At 40.5% G+C, this 14,823-nt stretch overlaps 2 protein-coding genes across 2 annotated transcripts; both read left to right on the plus strand.

Annotated features, from left to right (window-relative positions):
* The first annotated feature begins 210 nt into the window (after positions 1 to 210).
* lrit1a (leucine-rich repeat, immunoglobulin-like and transmembrane domains 1a) lies at positions 211 to 7,098 on the plus strand. The gene is made up of 4 exons (XM_066679978.1): positions 211 to 329; positions 3,067 to 3,527; positions 5,026 to 5,331; positions 5,519 to 7,098. The coding sequence occupies exons 1-4, from the start codon at positions 211 to 213 to the stop codon at positions 6,556 to 6,558; spliced, it is 1,926 nt and encodes a 641-aa protein (XP_066536075.1). The 3' UTR covers positions 6,559 to 7,098.
* Positions 7,099 to 7,587: 489 nt separating this feature from the next.
* lrit2 (leucine-rich repeat, immunoglobulin-like and transmembrane domains 2) lies at positions 7,588 to 11,250 on the plus strand. Its single transcript, XM_066678203.1, has 3 exons — positions 7,588 to 7,703; positions 8,307 to 9,088; positions 10,457 to 11,250. Exons 2-3 carry the CDS (start codon positions 8,320 to 8,322, stop codon positions 11,248 to 11,250), a joined length of 1,563 nt encoding a protein of 520 aa, XP_066534300.1. The 5' UTR covers positions 7,588 to 7,703; positions 8,307 to 8,319.
* The last annotated feature ends 3,573 nt before the right edge of the window (positions 11,251 to 14,823 follow it).

The following is a 14,823-nucleotide window of genomic DNA, read 5'->3' on the forward strand; positions in this document are numbered from 1 at the left end:
CTATCGGCTTCCAAGACGCAGTGCGCATCGAAATGAAAAGAGCGCGCGTCCTTTCACTAATCCCCCTCTATCCTTTTTATCTGGGGACCGCGGCGCGCAGATCACTGTGGGACACCGAGCACGGAGACGACGACATGCTGCACACAGCTGGATAAAACCGACAGGAAGCTTCTTCGGTTCTGAGTCCGTCTCTGCTGAAGCGCAGGAGCCATGAAGCTCTTGGGGGTCTTGCTGCTGTTTGTTTGGGGGGGATTCCCGCTGGTGTGGAGCTCGTGCCCCACTCAGTGCAGCTGCTTCTATCACAGTCTCAGTGATGGGTCCAGAGCCAGGTGAGAGGACCTTCATTCATTCAGAACAACAACAGTCTTTCTGAACTCAACACGCCTCTTTTCTTCTCTCACACTTTTTTCTTTATCTTCATATTCCGTTTAATTTCAAATATTCATTTTGCCTTTTTTTTTTGTTCACGAGCTTTATATAAAACACAAGGAAGTCTGATTTGACTTCACTGTATTATTCACTCCAGCCAGACTGCATTTATTGTGCCTTTAAACGGATTTAAAATATGATTTCTGATGTGTCATTAACGAGAAATTTGCATGAAATTTGCATTTTTAAAAGACAAAATGCACCAATTAAATATTAATTCACACTTCACTACACAATATTATTGTCTCAACCCAGCTGTTACCACATCTGTTTTACTGTGAGACTTCAGAGAGACGTAACAACATTGAAATATTATGGTAATAGTTTGTATTTACCTATAAATTAAATATCAATTTGTGACTAATTTTTTATTTACCAAATAATTTAATTAATATCTGACTAATCACCCCAAACCCAGTGCAGTAGGTCTATTGAAATGAAGTGGTCTGTATCTGACCTGTTCTGTCTTTAAATAGCTAGATCTCAGTACACCAGCTGAGATCATCAGTTCTTAATGATCTGTGTGTTTTCTGAGCAGGGAATCAAACACTAGTCATACGTTCTTACTGATCTGAGTTGAAACAGAACCAAGATTTGAACCCCGCTTTTCTGGGTAGACGGCACTGGCTTAACCCGCTACATCAATTCCTCTGGTTACTGTGAAGAACTGATGTTGTTACCTGAGCTGAGATGCTTTAAGAGAGACATAAGAAATGAGTTTGTGTTTTACAGCTCTACCGCTCTGCAGTTTCACTGTACATTCAATCACCCAGTAGAATGAGTACTGCACTGTTCCTATAATTACAAAACTTATTGCATCTGCAATTACTGCAATTAACTTATCATAGGAACCTTACCATGAATTTAGGATTAAATACAATGTGGTACCATATTATCAAGTGCTACCATTTTAATTTATTTCCTTAATGTAAAACATTTTGCTACATTTTATTTAAATGCAGTTTGCACTCGATTGTAAAATACAGCATTTTTTTGGGCCTAACCATAAACATCATATTGTCTCCCATCTTAATCATCATATTATCATCATAACCATAATATATCATCATATGTTTCATCATATTCTTCTCCTGATGACTTTTCTACATTGATTTATGAGGATTGTAAGTCCAACACACTCCTATGCATAATTTTAGACACCTCTGAATAAACAGATTTACTGATTTGTTGGTTGAAAACTATATGCACATAATACACAGTAAATTTAAATAAAAATCTTTATTGTATTTAAGTACAGTACATATGTTGTTTATCACACGGAGAAAAACTAAAACATAAAATTGGTTTTTGCAAACTTATGTTTTTTCTTAAATGATAAATTTAGCAAATGAATAAAAATAATAACTGTTTACTGGTGTGTTCCCAGTAAAACGTGTATATTTATTTTCACTTAAATTCAACATAATATTACACGTCCTGCGCACATGGGTTATTCCACCAAGCTGGATGCTGTACCTTCTGGCTTAAGGTTCCTGGCTAACTCTGAAATTCTGCTTTGTGGAATATCTCTGGGGATATTCAAACTTTTGCATGGGACAATATTTTAAATTGTATAATTATTTCTTGTATTTCTGGTAACAATTGAATAATTTACATTATTATTTTCTACATGTAAACCTTATGCATGTTGAATGTGATTTGTTGATGAACTGAGGATGAACCTGGTATTTCTAGAGTGTGTTTATTTAGGAGTATGATCTGTAACCGTCTGGGGCATGTTTTTTTTTATCTTTAATTATTTGTTATGTTCTTGTTTTGGTGTGAGATCTGTAAAGATCCCTGGTATGTGTTTATTGTGTAATGTGATCTGTAATGATCTGGTGTGCCTCTGTTTGAGTGTGATTTGTAATTTTTTTGTTTATGAGTGTGATCCGTAATGATCTGTTGTGTTAATTTCTTTAGGAATGTGATTTGTAATTATCTGGTGTGTGTTATTTCTTTAGAAATGTGATCGGTAATGATCTGTGTGTTTTTGTTTGTTTGTTTAGAGTGGGAAGTGTAATGATCTGTTGAATGTGTTTATTTAAGAGTGTGTTCTGTAATGATCTGGTGTGTGTTAGTTTAGGAATGTAATCTCTAATGATCGGGTATGTGTTTATTTCTATAGAAATGTGATCCGTGATGATCTGGTGTGTGCTGGTATAGGAGTGTGGTCTGTAATGACCCGGTCCGTGGTCTGTGTTTGTTTAGGAGTGTGATCTGGTGTGTGTTTATTTAGGTGTGTGATCTGTAATTATCTGGTGTTTGTTTAATTAGTGGTGTGATCTGTGATGATCTGGTGTGTGTTTGTTTAGGACTGATTTGTAATGAACTGTGTGTTTGTGTTTGTTTAGGAGTTTAATTTGTAATAATCTCTTGTGTGTTTATTAGTTTAGGTGTGTGAACTAAAATTATCTTGTGTATGTTTGTTTTAGAATTTGATCTGTGCTGATATTGTTTGTGTTTTTGTTTTGGAGAATGATCTGTTATGTGTGTTTGTTTAGAAGTGTGATCTGTAATGATCTGTTGTATATTTGTGTTTGTTTATGAGTATGATATGTAAAGATCTATGTGTGTATTTGTCTTTGTTTATTAGTGTGATCTGTAATGTTCTGTTGTCTGTTTGTTTTTGTTTAGGAGTGTGATCTGTAATGATCCAGAGATTTCTCTGGTTCCTGCCAGTTTCCCTGCAGACACCTCTAAACTGAGAATAGAGAAAACAGCGATCCGGCGGATCCCCAGCGAGGCGTTCAGCTATCTCTCTAACCTGGAGTTCCTGTGGATGTCATTCAACGTGCTGTCATCTCTGAACTCGGACAGTTTCCGTGGCCTGATCAGTCTGGAGGAGCTGCGGCTGGATGGTAATTCACTCACAGTTTTTCCATGGGAATCTTTAATGGACACTCCAAGTCTGAGACTGCTCGACCTGCACAATAACCAGCTCTCCTCCATCCCGTCCGATGCCACACTATACATCAGAAACATCACATACCTGGACCTGTCCAGCAACAGCCTGCTGACTGTGCCCTCTGATGTACTGTCCACGTGGCTCAGTGTCAAACCTGCACTGCCTGCAGACACCTCCAAAATGATTCTTGGTGAGTTATAGGTTTTTAAGAACCATGGGCATCAATTTTAGATAGTCAGAAAGCGCTAACGGATGTTGACAAACTGTGTTTTCATATCTTATAACTGTAACTCATAGCTTTCAGGTATATCTCACTTATTTAGTGGGTTTAGCAAAGACATACAGATAGATCATTGTAACAAATTGAAAATACCTTTTGCCTTTGGGGAAATTTTCCTTGATCTCATACAAAGAAAGAAGACCCACCCTTGCTGTAAACATTTTACTCCAAGACCATTCTGGACCTTTTCTGTTGTTCCATTCATTAAAAGATTTTTCCAGAACATGATCATGTATTAAGCTGAAATTTTTTTTTAGAAATATTCCTTTGTATTTATTTTGGACAGCAACAATATTTAATCATTTGCAGACAATGTTTTTTTAAAACTAGAAAATGCAAAGGATAATCTTTGTTTTGTTTAGTTTAGTAACGAAATATTGGCAGTGGTACATACTTTTATATTTTTAGATTTAGATTTAGAAGAATCCCTCAGAACATGAAGCAGAAACTTAGGGAGAAACCAAGACACAGAAGTGGAATCTTTCCTATGCCTCTAGACTGGATAGGAAAAGAATAACATTCACGGATGTCGCTAGACCTAATTTACTGGGACACCCCATGCATACATAATACACCATTAAACTACAGTTTTTATTTCAAACACTGTTATGTCATATTAAATATATATTAATGTCATATTAAATTAGGAACTGCAGAATATTAGTAACACAATTCTCTCACATTTTCATGTGTATATCAGAGGAAACATGGATGCAGTTTGGATGTATATTGTCTGTTTTAGTTTGTTCTAGAAAGTGCACATAAACAGAAGGAATGCAATTAATCAAAATCCATGGCAGAGTATAGACCACTTTAGTGGGGACATATGGTTTATTACTCATCACTAACTGCTTAGTGTTTAACAGGATTTTTACTAGAGGCACATTGGTGAAGCAGTTCCCCACTAAATGCTGTCTGTGCCCAGGTAGAAGACGTAGTATAGAAATGCCCCTGATAATATCCCAAGAGCAATCATGAAGAAAGAATCACAATGAGAGTGAATATACTGTACAACAGTGAATATAAAATAAAGAAGGGATGAGTCTGCCTTTGTGCAGAGGTGTTTAGAACCAATTGGGTAACTGTTAGAAACCAGTGACTAATGTTAGAAGCCAAACACAATGCACATACTCTCTTTTCAAAGTTTATAATTGATGCTTCTGCCCAATTCGTCCTTGCCCAAACACCTGCTTGGGCTTCTAATGATTCTTCCACATTTGGGAACCTGCTTCCACATCCCAGAAGCCAGTAACTAATATTAGAAGCATACCAGAGTGAGATAGTCCATACCAAGTCCATGAAATCCAATGACTACTGTTAGAAACTTGTACAAATAAGAATTTTGAGAGCATTAAGTCCATGAAATCAGAATTCTCATGAAGCCCATTGGTATTCTTTTTTCCTACAGGGCTCCATGACAATCCTTGGCTCTGTGACTGCCGGCTGTATGACCTGGTCCAGTTCCAGAAGTCTCCCTCTCTCTCCGTGGCCTTCATTGATACCAGGCTGAGATGTGCTGATCCTGAGAGTCTATCTGGGGTTCTGTTCAGTGACGCTGAACTGAGACGATGTCAAAGCCCCCGAGTTCACACGGCTGTAGCCCGGGTCAGGAGCGCAGTGGGGAACAATGTGTTACTGCGCTGTGGGACCATAGGCGTTCCCCTCCCTGAACTGGCCTGGAGGAGGGCAGATGGGAAGCCGCTGAATGGGACAGGTGAGTCAGCTCAGTGGCACTGGTTAAGACGCATTATCCAGCAGCACTAATGCCAAACTATTAGACACAGCGCTGACAGGGGTGTACATTATTGGAATGAATGTGATTACACAACACTGACTGCTTTCATTTCATTCAAATTGGCTAGCATTAGTTGCTCACATGCACTTTTTTTGCTGTTCTGCAGTTCAACAGGAGAACTCTAAAGAGGGAATCGTGTGGTCTATCTTAAGTGTGCCTGCAGTGTCCTTCCATGACTCTGGGAAATATATCTGCAAAGCAACAAACTACGCTGGAAGTGCGGAGGCAGTGATTTCTCTGATCATAAGTGACTCCCCGAAAGTAGAAAATCAAACCGGAAATGCGAAGAAAGCCAAAAGCAAGAAGCCAAACCCCGTTGTAAAGGCAGCTTATCAAGAAAAACTTATCGCAAGATATGTGTCTCCAAGACCCACCCCTGCATCTGCTCTTGAAGCCCCTGTGGTTTACACTGGCCCCTACCCAGGCATGGAGAGTGACAGTACCACAGACAGTGGGACAAACAGCCAACCGAGCAGCCCCGATGGATTCCTGGAGACCAACCTGAGCAACCTCGCTGCCAACACCTCGTCTTTGCAGCAAGACCCTGACCGAGTGGTCCGCTCAGTCAAGGTAATTGGAGATACAGACTACACAGTGTGTCTGAATTGGAGAGCACCCAAAGCCAAGAACACTACCGCCTTCAGTGTGCTCTATGCCGTGTTCGGGGAGAGGGACATGAGGCGAATTAATGTCAGCCCTGGCAACAACCGCATCACCATTGAGGGCTTGGTTCCAAAAACCAAATACATTGCCTGTGTGTGCGTAAAAGGCCTGATCCCCAAAAAAGAGCAGTGTGTAATCTTCTCAACAGATGCGGCAGCGAGCGCTAATGGGACCCAAAAGCTCATTAATGTAGTTGTAATCACGGTTGCCTGCGTGATAGCCGTGCCTCTGACTGTGATCGTCTGCTGTGGGGCTCTTAAGAGGAAAATCCAGAAATTTCTGGGCAAAAAGTCCAAAGACATTCAGGACTCGTATGTGACGTTTGAGACTCTGTCCCCCAGCACCAAGGCTAAAGGCCTGGAGGGGGAATACCTGAACAGACTGAATCCCGAGGAGTCCAACAGACTGCTGTCAGCAAGGTCCAGCCTAGACTCAGAATCCACTGCCAAGATTGAGGGACAGCCAAACGAGTACTTCTGCTGACAATTTCCCTCAACCACCGCTCCACCACACAGCCTGAGTATCCAGACTCAGCCACAGTACCTGAGTGCACACAATTTGTACCAGCAGTACCTGGCTGAGCATTCCTAAAAACACCTGTGGATACTTCACAGTAACTGGAGTAACACAAAAGGAGGAGTCTTTCTTCTTTGGATCCATCGTGCTCTTTGTTACTGTACTCATGGACTTGGTTTAAAGACTAAGCCATCTGTCTGGTGGTGGGGTTGTGGTTGAGCAATCCTGGATGCTACACATGAACTACCGACCCTTCAGATACTGAACCATGCTTAAAGGGAAATAATTTATTGACGGACTGTATGTACTGTATATACCCCTGTACTTTCAATGTAAGCGATGTAGTTTAAATCCTGTAATTAAATTAGAAATTCACCTCTAAATAGATTTCAGAACCGAATCATTTGCACTAACAAAGAATTGTTCTAAATGTGCTATTATCACTACGATGAAAATGTTGCCTGATTATGAAACTCTATGAGATTTTTAGATATGGCAGCATTTCTGTATCCAGCTCTTTAGCGTACGTTTAACTTGTGGCATTCATTTACCCTGACAGTTGTAATTTGTTTCATACCCCAATCCCTAATGTTTCATAACCTAGAAATAAAGATTTTTTTTAATGAATACAAACAAAGTCTGAGTTATTTCAGGAATGAGCTGTATACCGAATGACAGTCATTTTTATTGATGATAATAATATAATAAAAACACTGCAACCCAGCTCTCTAACATCACAGCTATTTCCTCTGTGCCCTAAAAATACACTAATTCCCAACAGCTACACTTCATAGTGCGTGCAGCAACAGTGAGACTATTTTAAGAACGCTTGACCAATCAATTATCCATTCTCTTGATATTGAGTTAAACCTAATACTGGGTATTTCCCTATTCCTGACCAAGTACGTCAGGGATTACTAGTAATAGGATTAAGTGGACAGGACCCATAGACTTGCCCTATGGAAACAGTGTGGATGTAACTTTTACGGGACTATGGATACCATTTACAATGCTTTTGGTTTGGGCTTGTTGCTTCTTGCAGTAAACCACATCATCTCAAGCAGTTCACAGTGTTTGACTGGATGCACCTGTGCCACAGCTCGCCATGGAAGGTTAGTTCTCTTAGTCTTTACTAAATAAATGACCTGCAGGTGAACACTGACCATTTCCTAGAGCTACAGCATGATTTACTGCTTCGCTTCATGCAGTTTGATGTATGGTCTGAGGATTGTAAACAGTGTATGGTGTTGGCTCTTAAAATGCACCAACACTCACTCTGAGCTGAAAGATCAACATGAATGTGAGCACACAGTTTGCTCATACTCTGCCTGGAGTAATCTGCATTCATTTAAACAACACAACGTTTGAGGTACCTTTCAACACATCCTCCACAGGAAACTATAATATGGCATTTTTCTTTGAACATTAGTGCAGTAATTTCTGTGTATTTTTGAGGAAAACAGACAAAAATTCACAAAACATTCAATGTACAACGTGACAACTTTTGTACAGGCAACATTTTATTACCCCAACATAAAGTGTCCAAAATGGCCTCCTATTCACTATTCTCCATATTACTTATTGTCTCTAACATCTTATCCAGTTCAGGGTTGCAGTGGGTCCGGAGCCTCCCCGGAATCACTGAGCACAAGGTGGGAACACACCCTGGAAGGGACCACATCATATCATTAATTTATTCATTCATTTGATTCTAGGTCACTCTTGTGTATGGAAACAGCTTTATTCAAGATACCTGAAGACATCCCTGGAGATTTCACCAAAATCCGAATTGAGAAATCACATTTGACTGAAATACCCAAATCTGCGTTTTGTCAACACAAATCACTGCAGCATCTGTGGCTAAACTTCAACAACATCACTATCATCAACATACAGAGTCTAGAAGGACTGGCTAATCTGACAGAGCTGAGACTCGAGGGGAATAAACTGCGGTCAATCCCATGGACAGCATTTGAGGATACACCCAGCCTCAGGATCCTGGACCTGAAACACAACTGGCTTGATGTTTTGCCTGAACACGCGCTGAAGTATCTCCCGTATCTGACCTACTTAGATTTATCCTTCAATCAGCTTACAGTGGCATCCAGAGATGTTTTCTTAAAATGGCCTCTCTACGACACTGTGTTCAGAGCCAGAGCGCGGGAGACTGTGCACACTAACGTGGTTCTAGCACTGCATGAGAACCCATGGCTGTGTGACTGCCGCCTGAGGGGCTTTGTGGAGTTTGTCAGGAATCTCAGTCCTCCATTCATTCTCATGAACTCATACCTGTCCTGCAGTGGGCCTGAGAACATGGCGGGAAAGTTCTTCCATGAAATCGAGCTAAAAACCTGCACTAAACCAGTGGCCACTTCACCATCCACCAACATCAGCTCTGCACTGAGAGCCAACGTCACTCTGCCCTGCTTCGCCATGGGCAGGCCTCCACCAGCTGTGTGGTGGACATATGGCCTGAAAATACTAAGAGGATTTCAGGGTAAGGTTTATTCCCTGTCACATATCCGCATACGTCTCCTTTACACAGCAACATATATCTCCCTCCAAATTAGGGGTTAAATGTGAAGTATTAAATAAGAAATTTATACAGCATCTGTAAGACCCGTCAGCATCAAAATGCTCTCATAATACTCTAATAATATCCTGTTTTACAAGAATATTTCCTGATCAATGAGGTCACAATGAGGTCAGCCAATAAGAGAGCAGCTCTCACCCCCACTCAGCTTTGTTCTATGTTATTTATACATATGCTGCTTGGCCAAAGAAGAAAGTCAGAGACTAATATTTTGCTAGGTTGCCATTAGATTTGATTATGATGCACAGCATAGCATAGTGTCAACAATCATCGCAAGACTTTTCTCTGTCAAACTTTGCATTCATTTTTGGCAGACATTTTGTAGCGAAGATGAAAGACTGTGTAAAGTGTTATCCAGTACGTCCCAAAAACTGCCAATTCGTTAAGGGCAGGATTTGGTGGCAGAAAATGATTCCACCTAGGCATTTCCATCCTGGAATATGCCCATACAGGTAGGAGCTGTCTGCTGATGGGGTTAACCTTGTCATTCACAGATCATATCACGGCCTCCAGAAGTACTTTGAGCAATAGACATAATGGGTGCTTCACTTCTTACCCTGACTCATTGCTCTGGAATAGGATACATCTGGACTCATCAGACCACATGATCTTGACCAAAGTCTATAACACACAGATACAATTTACCTAAACATGCATTACATTAAATATAAATCCTAAATGAACTTTTGCTGTTTCAATCTGCTAAAGCCCTGCACAAATCAACTGTATGTAGCTCTATGCATTTCCTGCCCCAAAACACATGATACACTTCATAAAGAGATTAATAACTGGCTGATGATCTGCATCACGGTGGTATTGTGGGGATTGGTTGATGATGTCCAAGCAGGGGGATTTGGACACGTTGTTTGTAATAGAGGGGAAAAAAGACGTTTAGAAAACTGAGGTCTGTGATTGTGTTTAAAAGTATTCACAAAAATGTTCTCATAAATATTTTTGTTAAATGTTGAAATTTTAACAGTAAAATAAAAAAAATAATAATTATATAATAATAGACAATAAGGCTATTAACCCCCCCCCCCTAAATTGTTGATAGATAATTTTTTACTCTGAATTTCAGAGGATTTTTTATTTTTACAGCACATAATAAAACTGTGAACTGCTGGGACATGTAGTTTAATTGGAGTCACTGAGTGTTAAAGAGATTTTTATGAGTAAGATGAAGGTGAAAATGCTCTACAGTCCCTCAATATTTTACACAGACTCTGAAGCTACTCTGTGTTGTCATTTAAATACTTTGTGATTTGTCTAAAGAGTTTCAGACCCATGTGAACGAAGACACCATCAAGTCTGAGCTGGTCATCCCATCCCTGCAGCTGTCAGATCAAGGAGTCTACACCTGTACCGCCAACAACTTCATCGGCAATGCGTCAGTCAGCATTTTGGTGGATATTAAATCCACTGACGGTTCTAAGTCTCCAGCTTTCTCTCCAGCCCCAGAGGAGAATGTTTACATTGACATTCACATTGCCAAGCAGACGGTGTATGGCATCTCTATCGAGTGGTACGCAGTGACGGAGAAACCTTCGGAGACCTGGTTCACCATTCACTTCGGCCACTACGACAGCCCCACAAAGGAGCTGATACACGTCGGCCCAGGCATCAACACCTACTCAGTCACAGACCTGCTACCGACCACAAAGTACGACATCTGTGTCACTCTGAAGAACCAAGCGCCCCGCAGTGGTCAGTGCATTGTATTTGTGACGGGCAGCGACATGAGTGAAATGGAGCAGAGGGAGCAGCTCATTCACATTGTGGTCATTGTTTTTGCAATGGTTCTGGCTGTACCTGCTGGAATGTACGCTTGCACCACTGATGCCAAGTTTCACTGCTTCAAGCGTGGCCTGGAGATGTGTCGGAACTGTAGGCGTTCGGAGCAAACATACATAACGAACGAGGGCCAGGTGACCTTCGATAGCTTCCAGGTAGCCAGTGATGAAGTCCTCTGTAAAGATTCCAGTGAGGGTCACAAAACTCACAGGAGATCTGACGACAGGGTGCAGAAAAACAAATTAGAGCAGAAACCCACAACACAGCTCTACTGATTCCATTGATTAGGCTGACCTTTAACTGAGGTGGTACTATCAGGCATAAGTCTGCAGGGTCTTCAGTGAGGGAACATGAAAATATTGCTGAAAGTGTGTATAATAGGTAACGTATGTTTGAGCCACATACCTGGTGTTGACTCCAGGCATTGTATTTTGTTTTATAATGTTCAATTAAGAAAAGGTAGAATCAGACATCTTTCCCCAGGGAAGAAAGATTTATTGAAGTTACCCAAATGGACAAAAAGATCACTGTTTTTATTCCAATTTTATTTATAGAGTGATTTTTAAAACTGGAGCTGTCACATAGCAGCTTTACATGAATCTGGGCCCTAGCCACAAGTCAGTGTCATTTCATTGGAGTCACAGAGGCAAATAAAAACTCTCTCAGAACGTGAAGAAGACACCTTAAGAGGAACCAAGACTCAAAAATGGAACCAATCCTCTTGTCGAAACAAGATCAAAACGGTAAACAAAGAGCCTGTGTGTGACTGAAGGATTATGGAGCTGTGCTAAGTGTACAGTTGTCTATAACGTCATGTCCTGGGTGTGTAAAGAGCTGTGTTAAGGCAGTATAGTGAAAGGCATGTGAACAATAGTCTTGAAGATGAGAAACTGCCACACGCAGATGATTCCAGGAAAGTCTGAGAAGTTTTCTGGAGAGTGTGTGGGGCGTGTAGCTCCTGCGTCTTGTCAAAGCTAGTTGGATGTTAGACAGAAAAAGCACCCAGAGCTGGACAATGTACCTCTTCTATGCTTTTAGTCTGAGAGTGTGCCAGTGCAACTGAAAGACTCATCAAGCTCCGGTGACCCCTAATCTGTTATTTATGGCCAGTGCTAATTCACAGCGGATCCAGCTATTTAAATACAGCATGTTTTTGTGTGAATGAACTGATCTGCTACTCTTCAAACTACAGAGAGTTTACTCATTCAAGTAAAATGATGCTTTGACTACAAACTCTAAATGTATTTTTAACAAGAGCAAAGTGAAACTAGGCAAGCCTAGTTTTGCCGGACCACCATTAGCAATATAGCCATTGTCAAAGAGATGTTTCTGGCATTTCAAAATACATACCCTTGTCTTTGGAAGGTCTGGAGAAGCACAAACTATTAAAATTGTATATCTTGTCAGTTGCTGACAGTGTGTGTATGATCATGGAAAGCCTGTTATTTTCTATTCATACAAAGCTACAAAACTGAAGCACAGTGTTGATGACATTAAAGCAACTCATTTACTAGAAACCAACAAGATAACGTTTTAACATTTAAGTTTTTGAACATTTCTAAAACCAAACACATTAACATTTTATCACCCAAATAATCGGTACTTGATAAAAGAACAGGGCATCGGTGGAACTAGATATCCGTGTACTGACTTACATTTCTATAAGGGTCTGACTGATAAAATGGTGCTGTAACTAATTCACAGTCTCGTTTTGTTTTTTAGTAACACCTCACTCTGGTGTTCTGGCTTTAATAATCTGTCCGTTGTCATGTGAAGTTAAACAGAAAGCTGTGCAGATGTAATTTACTCGTCAGAAAGTCAGTAACGGGAAGGATGACTTTCTGTTTGTTAAATATATAGTAGAAAACAAAAGGCTGTGTGACAGAAAACGCCTCCAAACATTAAGAAGATACTATGTTAAATATTACCTCAACAACGTTCAACACATTTCTGTTTGAGGCTTCAGTAAAACACTGAGCTGCACCGCGGTGGATGGAGGACCTACAGCGCTGAAGCATCGCGCGTGTCCCAATTCAGCTCTCAACACTCCAACACTTCACTTGAACACTCCAACCCTCGCGCCTTCTGCTCACCTTTCAATGACGTCATCAAAGTGAACACTTCAATGAAAGATTTAGGACTTATGGCAAGTAATGGGACGGGGAAAGCTTGCAGGCAGCAAAATCCCAGATTTAGAAATCACTGCCGGACGCATTTTTTAGGTCCCAAAAAGAGTACTTCGACGTTTGGTCACCGCCGAACGGTTCCAAATTTAGTTCATGAACTGTAATGTGAAATATGGCTGAGCAAACAACAGACGTTGTAGTAGCGCCACCTTAAGTTCTCTCTGGCTGAACTACAAGTTCAATATTAGGAGTCGCTTAGTCAGTAGCTGTGTTCCAAAGCCTAGGCTGCAGCCGAGGTAGGACGTGTCATCAGTAGGACTGTCCTCTGAAGACTCCTTGTTTAGTAACCTGATCACACAAACATAACGGTCTAAGGAGCTGCGTAGTGACGTCATCGGAAAGGTCTAATCGTTCTTGAAGCAAGTTGTCACTAACATGACATCCAAATAGCTGGGAAGCTCATGGCAAGTTGACGAGGTTGGTTCCTTAGCTTTATGACATAAGAATCTCTGGCTGTCTTTGTTCGTCCGAGTCTGAGTAGCTGGATCTTATTTATGTGAAATGTCTTCTAGCATGTAAACAGCCTCACACTGAAATGCTAGGGTTAAACACCTGTATGTATAACACACACACATACACACACACATAATGTAATGTAAATGTGCGGTGGCTCTTAGTATTCGTGTCTCTATGCAGTGGTGAAGATTCCTGATAGTGTGAATATAAAGCATGTTTTAAGATTTGATGCATTTGTATGATTGCTACTCCCTGGCATTTATGTTTGTGTATATTCAGTGTTTGTTCTAGCCTGAGGTTTATTATGTAACGGATTTATTTTAATGCATACAATACGAGAGCACTAGTATAAAAGAAGATTAGGATTTTTGATGGCTGTCCCACAGAATCTGAACCCAATAGCTCCCCAAATCCTTATCTTTTAAAATAGACACAGGCCTCCACAAGCAAAGCACTTTGTTCCATTGAAATGATGCAGTGGTGACGCCAAAGCTTGAGACCTTGAGGCAGATGAGTGCACAGTAATAGTTATAGACTTGTGTTTCTGATTCCATTGCACAATAAAGACAATTTAACAAGCAAGATCAGGAACTCACGAAACTGTACTAAACACCAAAGAGCCCATTTTAGAACTGTCCATCTCAGGTTAATCATTCTGAGGTGTAATAAAATACACTGAACACAAACACTGCACACGTCACAATGCTAATGCCCTTGTAATCTTTATATATATATATATATATATATATATATATATATATATATATATATATTGTAACACATCTATTTTTGGCCACATATTTTAAGTTTCCATTAAGTTTATGCTCTATATAACAATGCAGGTCATATTTTATCCATCATGGAATGGAATAGGCTGTGAAGATTTTTGGCTCAGGAATATACCGTGAGAGCCATGTCAATTGTTCACTTGATGAAATAGCTACAACTGCCATGAACTAATAATGCTCTCCTTTTCACTCGTTAAAGAACCCTGACTCCTCCAGTCCACTGAAGCTCCCTCCAGCAGAGAACATTTCACTTCCAACACATTCCACTAGGCCCAGCTACCAAACATGGCTAACACGAATTAACATATTGTCAAATATTGAATGTACTTAGGTGGTGCAGCAGTCACACAGCTCCAGGGACCTGTAGGTTGTGGATTTGAGTCCCGCTTCGAGTGACTGTCTGTGAGGAGTTTGATGT

Source organism: Hoplias malabaricus, chromosome 8 (genome assembly GCF_029633855.1).
Source record: "Hoplias malabaricus isolate fHopMal1 chromosome 8, fHopMal1.hap1, whole genome shotgun sequence".
NCBI lineage: Eukaryota > Metazoa > Chordata > Actinopteri > Characiformes > Erythrinidae > Hoplias > Hoplias malabaricus.